The sequence below is a fragment of the Euphorbia lathyris genome, chromosome 2, assembly GCF_963576675.1.
Source record: "Euphorbia lathyris chromosome 2, ddEupLath1.1, whole genome shotgun sequence".
NCBI classification, from domain to species: Eukaryota; Viridiplantae; Streptophyta; class Magnoliopsida; order Malpighiales; family Euphorbiaceae; genus Euphorbia; species Euphorbia lathyris.
Window position 1 is genome coordinate 84,671,841 of NC_088911.1, and position 12,153 is coordinate 84,683,993.

The window sequence follows — 12,153 nt, forward strand, 5'->3', positions numbered from 1 at the left end:
CAAGTCGTGTCAGCGACACAAATTCGCTCCCTCCATTTCGTCCTATCCACTACCATATTTTCCTCAATTCCCAGTAAACTCATATCACTCTCGATCACCCTCCTCCAAGTTTGCTTAGGTCTTCCCCTACCCCTCACCACTACATCCCTTTGCCACTCTTCGGTTCTCCTAACCGGCGCATCAAGCGCTCTACGTCTCACATGGCCAAACCACCTTAGTCGGTTTTCTCTCATTTTATTCTCAATAGATGCGACCCATACTTTTGTCCTAATTATTTCATTACTCACCCGATTCTTTCTCGTATGACCACACATCCATCTCAACATACGCATCTCCGCCACCGACATCTTATGGATGTGGCAGTGTTTCACTGCCCAACACTCCGTACCATATAACAATGCTGGTCTAATGGCCGTCTGGTAGAATTTTTCCTTCAATCTATTGGGCATGCCGAAGTCACAAAGGAAACCCGTAGCACTCTTCCACTTCGACCAACCAGCTTTAATCCTATGAGCAACATCTCCATCTACTTCTCCATCCGTTTGGATAATAGATCCTAAATACCGGAAGCAATCCGATGCCTGAACAACTCTCCCATCTAGGGTGATTGTCCCTGCCTCCCTACTTCTATGGCCGCTAAACTTACACTCCAAATATTCTGTCTTACTTCGGCTCAACTTTAAGCCTCTAGATTCTAGAGTTTGTCTCCATAGTTCCAACTTTCTCTCCACTTCTTCTTTCGTCTCATCAACCAACACAATATCATCTGTAAACAACATGCACCATGGTATACCATCTTGAAGTGAACTTGTTAGTTCATCCATGACGATGGCAAAAAGAAATGAGCTTAGTGCGGAACCTTGATGCACTCCAATCGTAATAGGAAACTCTTCAGTCTTCCCAACACTAGTATGTACACTCGTACATGCTCCCTCATACATGTCCTTTATGATGTCAATATATTTCCGCGAAATGCCTTTCCTTATCAAGGCCCACCAAAGTACTTCCCTTGGTACCTTATCATATGCTTTCTCCAAGTCAATGAAAACCATATGCAAGTCTTTCTTCTTATTTCGATAGTGCTCCATTAATTGTCTCATTAGATGGATGGCTTCCATCGTTGATCTTCCCGGCATAAAGCCAAACTGGCTTTCCGAGATCTTCACCGTCCTCCTTAGCCTTTGTTCAATCACTCGCTCCTAAAGTTTCATAGTGTGACTCATTAATTTGATTCCCCGATAGTTGGCACAATCACTCGCTCCAACGTGTATGGTATCCGCGGGTAGTGCCAATCTCAAACCCTTACCCGTTTATTTTTTAATTATCTGTATCATTCCCATTACCCTAACGGGTATATGTTTTACATCCCATACCCGTCCCATTTAATTCACGGATACCCGCGGGGTACTCTTACCTGTTAAAAGTCAATAAATAAGACAAAAAATATTACAAATTTAACAAAGTATAAATTTAATAAATCCATCTAAAAATTGAACAAATCGAATCTTAATCAATAAAAATAAAATAGTTTAGTGGTATCACTTAATAGTCGAAGAACAAAATATTGGTGTTCAAATCTTAAATCTTACATCTAAAACACAATAATATTTTTTAATATATAAAAAATTATGACGGATAACGGATACCCTAGAGGGTCCCATTAAGATCGAGTAGTGCCAGGTACCCGTGGGTAGAGTACCAATTGCCATCCATAGTTGCGCTAAATTTGAGCAAAGTAATTATGTGCTAAGTCGGATTAGGTCTAGCCGGAACTTGCCCCAACATGTTTAAAATCTAAACTAGTTTAAAATCGTTGCTTATCTAATGGCATCTTTGTGTGAGCTTCTTGTCTTTGAATTCAAACATACATATCTATATATATGCTTGCACAGAAGATCTCCTCAGTACTAAAGAAAGAAGGTTCATATTGAATCTACAATATAATTTTCCCAAACTAAGGAGGATGAAAAGTTCACAACAGAATTAACCCATACCTTTATATATAGCATCTTTGCAGGTCCGATTTTCAAATTTTTAGCAAGCGTATGATTAAAATTTATTTTGCTTAGAATAAAAATCTACACTTTTCTAATAACAATTAAGTTTAGACTATATTTAAAAAAACTGAAAATTCTTTCTTATATGCATCTGGTATAGCTGTATTGTATTTATTTTTGTAATTAGACCAGAAATTAGAAATTAGAAATGAAAAAGCAAAAAAGTGCGAGTGAGTAATTTTCTTAGGGAGGAAGCAAGGAATCACTCACTTACTTCACTCCTCTTGTAAGCGCACACAAAATACAGCAGAATCCATTCCATACCCACTAAATACGCAGATTCTCTATGGCTCTATCTACGCGTCAGCGGCGTCCGCTGCCGTCTGATGACTCCTCATCGGCGTCGGTGCCGTACTCCAAGGTCGATAAACCTAGGAGATCAATCAACGGGGAAGACGATGGAAAAGGATTAGGATGGTTCTTGCCCCTTTTAGCTTTGGGAATGCTTAGGTACATGAGCGCTACATCAAATATTGTCCATGATTGTGACGAGGTTTTCAACTATTGGGAACCTCTCCATTTTCTTCTTTACAAGTCTGGCTTTCAGACTTGGGAATACAGGTAACACTTCCTTTAGCTTCCTTTATTTCCTAATTCGAGCTAGTTTCCTTTATTGTTTTAGCAACTGGATTCTTTTCCTTTTCATTCTATAATTGCTAGTTTCAATTTGTCTTTTGATTGATTGTTTTTGTGAAATGTGCTACTTGCAGCTCTCAGTTTGCACTTCGCTCTTACTTGTACATTAATTTCCATGAACTAGTGGGTTTACCAGCTTCCTGGTTGTATGGTGAGGAAAAAGTAAGATTTCAGAATTGTGCCTCTGCCTTGTGGGAATTCTCATGCTGTTGTTTTTAGGTGCTTTCTTTAGTTGTATATCTGAAAATCGAATGTTCATTTAATTATTATGCTCTCATATTCACAGGTGAGAGTATTCTATGCAGTAAGACTCTTCCTTGGTCTCATTTCTGTTGTTGCAGATGCCACTCTAGTCATAGCCCTTTCCAGGAAGTATGGCAAACGTCTTGCTTCTTATGCACTTGCAATGCTATGTTTAACTAGTGGATGTTTCTTTGCTAGCACAAGTAAGCCCTCTCTCTTGCCTTCGTTGTTTTTCTGGGCTGTGATTGTAGTTTCTGTTGTGGTGATCCTGATATTATTATATTGTTAGAGGATAAAAGGTCAAGTTGGCTTTTTCAACTTGGCTCACATGATCAATTTAACCCCAGAATGAACCTCGGTATCAATTTAGTACACAACTTGATATGTTTGGTCAAATTAGTTGAACAGTGACATGTGCCAACATTTGTCTTGTAGTTCTAGATATCAGACTGCTCATCAATTTTGGTTTCTCAGCTATGTTATAACTATTCCCTTGGGTTCATTTGTTCAGGCTTTCTTCCAAGTTCGTTCTCTATGTATGCCATGAGTCTTTCTTCTGGACTGTTTCTTCTTGATAAGCCTGCGATGGCAGTTGCTGTTGCAGCTGCTGGGGTAATTCTTGGTTGGCCGTTCTCATTATTGGCCTTCTTGCCAATCACATGCTACTCTTTGATTAGAAGATTCAAGCGAGCATTTTTAGCTGGTGCAGCCACTTCTCTTGCTCTTCTTGTAAGTACATGTTGAGGATAAAGGCTCTCTTTGACTCTTCAACTTGGCTCGCAGGATCAATTTGTCCCTAAATGACCTTTGGGTATCAATTTAGTCGACAACTTGTCATTTTTGTCAATTTAGTCCGAAAGTGACACGTGTCAGCATATTATTCATGGTATGTTAACACGTGTCAGCTTCTAATGTTAATATGTGTCACTTTTGGTTTGATTTGATAAAAAATGCCAAGTTGAAAGATCAAATTGATACTAAAGTTCATTGTGGGGTAAATTGGTGAGCTGAGTTGAAGGTTGATATTGACTCTTTATCCTTTCAATTGATGCATAATTCTTTCATGGCTCGGTAAGATCATGATTGTAGACATCGGTCTTCAACTGAAGATTTAAAATAGTTTGTATCTATATACATGTTTGTTACAACTTAAATGATCTGAATCTTCCAGGTGCTCTCTGTGTTGGTTGATTATCACTACTACGGAAGGTGGACGTCATCAGTTATGAATCTTATGATTTATAATGTCTTAGGAGGTGGTGAGAGCCACTTGTATGGAATTGAGGGGCCATTATTCTATCTGCGGAATGCATTTAACAATTTTAACTTCTGTTTTGTTCTTGCTTTGCTCTTCCTTGCACTTTTGCCAATTGCAAGGAGAAAGTATGCCCCTGACTTCTTAATTGTGGTATCACCTCTTTATATATGGCTAGCATTCATGTCGTTGCAGCCACACAAAGAAGAAAGGTAAGCTTTTATTCTCTGTTGTCTTTAAAGCTCTTAAGGATTTCTCTGTCAGTTTATTGCTTAATTAGGTTTTCTATCTTCTTTTTTTTCGCTGAATGAATATCAATCTGGATGCTTTATGATAAATGAGAACCATATGAATTGGGTTCACTTAATCAAAATCTTCTTTTGATACATTTTTCTACTATTGTACAATAACAACCTAAAACCAATAAGAATATGGATGTTAAGTAGGCTTGCATTTGTATTATGACATGCGTTTTTTCTGAGAGACAATTTGTTGGATGCAAAAAAGGAGGTGGTATTGACAGTTTGACATATGGCTGTGAAGCATCTTAACATTTTATTGTTCAAGCTTAATTTGAGTGGAAGTTAATTTGTAAAACATTTCATAGTTTTTGAGGTTAGTTGAGGAAAGTTACTCTATTGTGAATTTTCATGTAAAGGTGTGAAATTTGGATCATAGAAGTCGGTGTTTTATATTCAGTATGGAGTTATCGACTAGAGACTTTCATTTCTTCAAGTTTATAGCATTCATAAATAATCAATTAAATTTAAGCATATTAATATGGTGAATTAACTCAGGCATAGATCTAATCGGGAGTTTCTTGTCTCGATATGGTAATTGATTATAATCTGTATTTTCAAAACTTTTCCCTAGAAGCATGGACTGGATATTTGGTAATGTTTGGTTTTTAAAATGATATTTTCTTCCAAAGATAACAAATTAGCTTCTCTTTTTTTTTTTTTTTTTTTTTCTCTCTCTCTCTCTTTGGGCATAATTTAATGATGTTTTAGATTTTAGTTGGTTCTTGTAGGTTCTTAAGATAAGGTGATGCTTGAATCTCATCTAGCACGGTTTCCGGTATGTACAATTATGAGACCAATTTATAAAGTGACGAAACATTTCTTTGATGACCATTGCAGGTTTCTTTATCCAATATACCCTCTCATTTGCGTTGCTGCATCTGCTGTTATTGAAAGCTTTCCTGATCTTTTTCGGGACAAATATAATCCTCATGACAATTCCTGGATCCTTATTGTAGGTTTCTTGTCCATTGCTCATATATTTATCTGCTTATTCAGAAAGCATTAAGCTCACAGTAGTTTTGCCTGCACTCCAGATAGCAAAATCTCTCAGGCCTATATTTCTTGGCCTCATATTATGTGCATCACATGCTCGTACATTCTCACTGATAAATGGTTATGGCGCTCCTATTGAAGTTTACAAAATATTGGAGCACCACGATGATGCGGGAACAGGTAAAACTGGTATCTTTCATGCACTTATTGTGTTCATTTTAAAATTTCAAACAAGGGGAATGCTCGGAATATTTATCAATTTGCAAACCATGAGCATATAATATTACATGGAAGATTTCTGTTGTATGTTTTCTAGTTTTAAATCATGAATAAAGTTTGTATGGACATAATTTAAAGTTGCAGCACATCCAAGAAAACTGATAAATGCAGCGAAAGTATGATTATCCTTCAAACACGCAATTTTTTCTTTATGTTTCTCACATGCATTTCTTTGTTAAACGACATCCTATTTTGTTTCCTACACATTGCAGGTTCCGTACTCTGCATTGGAAGTGAATGGCACCGCTTCCCTTCATCCTTTTTTGTTCCGGATTACATCAGTGAAGTCCATTGGATCGATGATGGATTCCGAGGTCTTCTTCCATTTCCTTTCAATTCAAGCCTGGGTGGTACGACAGCAGCACCCCCGTACTTTAACAATAAGAACAAGGCAGCAGAAGAGCAATATGTAACGAACCCCATCTACACATTCTCATAATTATCCGATATTCTAATGTTGTGGGGTAAATAATGAACCTTCGTTTGACTTGCAGCTCCGTGATCTTGAGACCTGCACTTTCCTGGTCGAGCTGCAGCTGGATCGACCTTACCCTTCACGCGGAAGTGACATGTCAACTTGGGAGGTATTTATCTGCCTTATTCTGTTTCGCCAATCTTTCATTCCCTGTGCAACTTTACTTACACTATGATGTATCTCAGGCTATTGCAGCTTTTCACTATCTAGACAGAGAGCTCTCTCCTCCGCTGCACAGGTCATTTTTTATCCCGTATCTGTGGCAGGAGAAAAATGTTTTTGGCATGTACAAGTTGTATAGAAGAATATCCAAATGATACCAGAAGAGTTTGTCGATCACTCAGAATTATTATTGTAGTTGAAAATTTTGATTCACAACAGCCATTTTAATAGCTGAAAGTTGATTCCAAACCCAGAAGGAACTGTAGTTTTATGTAGCAAATTGAAGTTGATTAGTTTGTGATGTAGTCCAGGTAGTCATATAAAACTGAAAATGTTCCACTTGTGTATGATGGGATGGGAAGCAAATGATATTGTCTCCTTGAGAATCAATTGCTGTTATTTGTCTCTCAACTCTTGGGCCTAATTCCTGTGATGTGTTTCGATTCTTTCCCTATTTTTGTCAAACAACCACCAGAGAATATAAGAATGTCTTGCTGTTTCTGCACGACCATTGCATAATATTGACATAATCATTGATGGAGACGATCCAATTTCAGCCTTCATTAGTGTATGGCATATGCAATCAGTTTCCACCATCCATTTTTTCCTTTATTTTCTTCATCCTATTAAAAAAAAAAATTGAGGTACGGTTTTGTAAACATGTAAGCATGATTTGAAATTCAACTCGTCCGTTTAAATTGTCAAACATTCATTTTAGCTCATTTTCTATTTCCTTTTTCTTTTGTTGACTTGTACCCTTTTTTTTCTTTTAAATTCTTCTATTCACATCTCATTTTTTCTATAAATACCATGCATTAGCATGGTTTAAGGTATCCAAGGCAATTAACAATTTAATTGCTAATTTAAGAGATATTCTCCAAGAAAAAAGTGCGAGGCTTTCGGTGTATTGAGGTTGATGGTTTTTTAATGTTATTTTCTCCATTCATTTTGTATCACTCTCAGTTCTTTAGAATAATTTCCGGTCTTGTTCGTCTATGGAGTAGGTACACTGCCGAACCATGTAAATCTTTGTGTCATTTATTTTATCATTCTCTTTTATGTTGTCATTTTATGTCACTAACATTAAATATTTTTTATGCGGGGTTTTCCCTAATAAATTGGTATCTAAGTTAATTAATATTTATTTTGGAATCTTTTATGGCGACAACAAAATTTGATATCGAGAAGTATGATTGTACTATCAGCTTTTTGTCCTATGGTAAGTCAAGATGAAGGCTATTTTGACACCGAACGAATTACACAATATGATAGTAGACAAGTTAAAGGAGAAGAAAACTTTAGCTACCATTTAGTTCTGTTAGTCAAATAAGGTCTTGTATGAAGTCATCCATGAGAAGACTCCCAAAGGTTTATGGGAGAAACTTTAGTCTCTCTACATGTCCAAAAATCTCATCAACAAGCTTGTTGTGGAATATCGTCCTCACATGCTCAATATCACAAAAGATACATCTCTAAAGTCACACTTTGATAATTTTAGTTCCATTCTTATGGATTTGGAAATTTTGAATATTAAATATGCAGAAAAAGATAAAGTTCCGTCTTTCAAAGATTTTTGGGAGACTATGATCTACAGTAAAACACTTTCACTATAGATGAGGTTAAATAATGTCTATTTTTATAAGTTTTGGTAGACAACGGGCTTTCTGGTGACAAAAATGATAGTGCAAAAAGTCTAGTCATTAAAGGGAGATTTGTTACAAGAAATCCCAATAGTAGCACCGATCGATCTGGATCTAAATCAAAATCTAAATACAGTAATTTGACATACAATGACCGTAAAAAGAAAAAACACATCAAAACTAAATGTTTCAGGCTACATCGGAAGAATAAAGGAAAAGGTCATAAACAAGATAACCATGTCGAAGCTAGTGCCATAGAAGATGAAGTAGATTGTGAAGTCTATGTCGTGTCCGATGATGGTGCTAGATCTAGACAAAGATGGATCATTGACTCTGCTTGCTTATTTCACATTTGTCTCCACAATGATTGGTTCTCCTCTTATGAATCTGTAAACAAAAGAGTGGTGTTGATGGGAAACGATCATCCTTATAAATTTGTTGATATTGGTACCGTCAATATCAAAATGCATGATGGTGTTGTCAAAACCTTGACTGATGTGCGAGATGTTCCAAACATAAAGAATAATCTTATCTCATTGTTTGCTTTAGAGGACAACAGTTGTTGATTTTCTAGTGGACGTGGGGTCTTGAAGGTTTTGAAATGGGCTCTGGTTGTAATGAAATCGAGAAAGTTGGAAGATTGTACATGCTACAAACTTAGAGTCAGACTTTACCAAATTGTGGCACATAAGGCTTGCCACATGAGTGAGAAAGGCTTGGCCATGCTAACTGATATCATACCATTCATAATGAATACATGTGGACCAACAACACACCTCTTCCCTCAAATAATAACTGATGGAGCCACGTGGGAAACTCAAAAGAGGTATTATATCACACTAATTATGACATGCATCTATTGTTGCGATTATCAGAATAATAGGTGCAATTATTATAACCATTATTGATCTGTCCATTAAATGACTGCCACGTGACCCTCTACTCATATTTACGGTGCACAACCTATATCTCCTATAAATACAAGTGTTGAGCGATTTCCGCAAGTGCACGGTATACGCTTGTAGTAATAAAAGATATCGAACCCACATGGAACGCTTTTTAACAAAAACTTATTTTAAAATCGGTTTGATTTACTTTTAAGGTTTATAATATGGAAAATTGTTTAATTGGAGTTGGTTTTGAAATTGATAGAATAAGAATTAGATTAGAGTATGAAGAATGTTAGAAATCACTTCTGATTTAAGGATGAATTTACAAGACAGAAACGTTTAGTGCTTTAAAAAAGTGAATAAATGTATTCGTTTGCATTAAGCAAAGAAAACAACTTTAAACCTTGTATAAATTAAATAAATGTAATAACGTAAACTCCTTCAATTAAAAGGCCTTGAACGCAACAATCCCCTAACTGGTTAGATTGCTTCCTTAACCAAATAGATACTTTATCCAATATACCAATTTGCCTAAGTGTTCAACAAAGTTCCTTGTAAAGATTTTGAATTCAACTACATTTTAATGAAAACACCAGAACTCACTTCAGATCATTTACCATAAGTGTGATACAGATCGGTTTTATCTGAAAGTTTTAATCGTAAACTTACAAAGAATACCAACTTCTCTAGCTAAACTAGAAGGAGTGAATCCCAAGTTTCATGGACTAAATCCATAGGAATAGTGAAATCCCCATTGTTGAAGGTGAAAACCTTAATAAACTTCACAAGGAAGAAGATATAATATTGATTGATCAAAAGTTAAAGAACAATTACAAGAAAGAGATGAATTTATATCATCTAAAACCTAAATGTTAAATTACATAAAAGGGTAAGGAGCATAGCTAATCAAAATAATAATATAGGGGTAAATTGGGTTAATTAATAAAGGGTGGCATGGGTGTAAATATAGGAGTGGTAGAGTTGTAATTAGGGAGTGGCAAATGTGTGAATAAGGAGTGGCAGGATTGTAAATAAGAAGGAGTTGGAGTAAGGAACAAGTTCCTAAAAAGTGAAAGTACGCGGGACGTGCCCAAATCTACGCGGGGCGTGGATTGGCTGATGAGCCCTTCTCTGGATCAGTAGCCATTTTACGCGGGACGTGCCCAGATCTACGCGGGGCGTGGATTGGCTGATGAACTCTCCTCCGGGTCACCTTCCTTCACACGGAGCGTACTTTTGTCCACGTGGAGCGTGTCTGATCTGCTGGTGTGTTGTGTGGCACTGTTTTGGCCTCCTTACTCGCTTGTTGCTCGTGCTTGGTTCTTCCTCTGTCTTCCCTCGTACGGACCCGATCCTAGGGAAAGATGCCCCGCATCATACACCTCTTCTTCAAAAGAGTTGGTCCCCAACTCAACTATAGAACAAGAATGGTGCTTGGTAGGTGCTATCCACTCCATATGTTGTTGGTTTCTCCCTCTTTTAATGAACTCTTCCCGCACCTCAACTAGTGTATTATCCCTAGTGCTGATCCCCCGTAATACTCGCCACAATCTCCGACCGATATCGAACGGAATATCTCGACGGAGTTGATCAAACCAATCCTCCACAATGTCTTGGAAGCTCCTCCTCACTCCCATGACATGTTGAACCGACCAACCTCGGACCTCCTTGACCTCCACTTCACGAATATGGACATTGGTCACAATTTCATTCTGCTCATAACCGACATCAAATGGGATGTCCCGACGACACTTGTCAACCCACTTCGTAGTGATCCCAAGAACACTTGTATCGATTCCTTCTTGGTCTTGGGTTAACAATCTCGCGGATTCTTGGGTCGCCTCTTCACCAACTTGGCCACTATCCCGCCATTCTTGAATTTTTCCCATTTCCTCTACATCACCCGGACGGCCATTCCCGTTCACCAAATACTCTATGAAGCTCACTCTCTTCACCATAACATCACTCCTCATTGACTCCTCATAGGGTTGATATCCCCTCAACAAACATAACATATATCCCAACACATGCATCTCAATCAAGAACAAAATAACAAGTTCCAAATTTACTAAGTGGGATGCTCGGTTCATTCCTAGTGTGCATGTGCTAGGAATCTCATTTCTTCCGAGAGGCGTCACAGCGTACTCTTCATCTGTTTCCTTTAAGCTCAAGCGACTATGAGGAAGACATAGCATACGACCTCCCGGATCCCATACAACGTCACGTTGTATCTTCCCCAAAGGTAGAATGCGCCGTGGTTGTTCGTTGAAAGACACATACTCCCCGTCTTCGGACGTTGGTCCCACATCACCACTTTCCTCCATTCCCTTCCGGAACTCTCGCTCATAATAGTCAAGTTCATCTTCGTTAACTAGCTCAATTTTGAAGTTTCCTTCTCTATCAATCTCCTTTCGTAGATCATCTTCTTCTTGACCATACGCCATTTTGCGTCCCTCTTTGTCCCCAATCTGTTTTCTCCCACAACCTATCGTTCCTCTTGGTTTCCCTCTATAGCTTAAGCCGACTAACTCACGTGCCAAGCCGCTTAACTCAAAAGACTTACTACCACCCAACATCGTAGAACCACCAACATCTTTCCCATCACCGTAGCCATCAATCTCCACACATAATGTGATTTCTTCATTCTCCTCAAAGAGATTAATAAACCCAAGGTCTCTCTCCCCTTCCTCAAGAGTAACACCCCCACTTTCCTCACACACACAAGTAAAGTTATGATTAAGGGGTATTTTAGCAAACACATGGGGAGCATCCCTTGCAACATGGGTTCTCCCAACATCCTCACCTACAAACAACCTCTCCTCCTCATCCACAAATGAATCTAAATCCTCCTCCACAATTTCATTATCAATAATTTCACAAGAAGAATCTAAATCCACTTCATCATCACAAACAACATCACCAAAATCCAATTTCTTCCTAACAATAGGACTATCCATAACTTCAACATTAGGAATGGGAAGTTTGGGATTTACCTTTACCATATATGATGGAGAAAGGATTGGTGATGGATCCTTAGGAGGGATCTCCAAGGTTGGTTGGGCAAACTTTCGGATCTCTAGGCTAAGACCTTCACAAGCGGCTATGAATCTCCTCAAAGACTCATCGCTCTTCCGGCTACCTTCTCTAAACCTCTCTTCAAGCCCTTTACTCCAAGATGCAAAACTCTCTCCCCTCTTGATGGCGGCTTCATCGGATCCATG

At 38.0% G+C, this 12,153-nt stretch overlaps 1 protein-coding gene across 1 annotated transcript; it reads left to right on the forward strand.

Moving 5' to 3' along the window:
- The first annotated feature begins 2,067 nt into the window (after positions 1-2,067).
- LOC136218793 (alpha-1,2-mannosyltransferase ALG9) lies at positions 2,068-6,807 on the forward strand. The gene is made up of 10 exons (XM_066005900.1): positions 2,068-2,618; positions 2,768-2,855; positions 2,980-3,139; positions 3,448-3,665; positions 4,108-4,403; positions 5,331-5,445; positions 5,528-5,666; positions 5,978-6,174; positions 6,260-6,349; positions 6,426-6,807. The coding sequence occupies exons 1-10, from the start codon at positions 2,344-2,346 to the stop codon at positions 6,555-6,557; spliced, it is 1,710 nt and encodes a 569-aa protein (XP_065861972.1). The 5' UTR covers positions 2,068-2,343; the 3' UTR covers positions 6,558-6,807.
- The last annotated feature ends 5,346 nt before the right edge of the window (positions 6,808-12,153 follow it).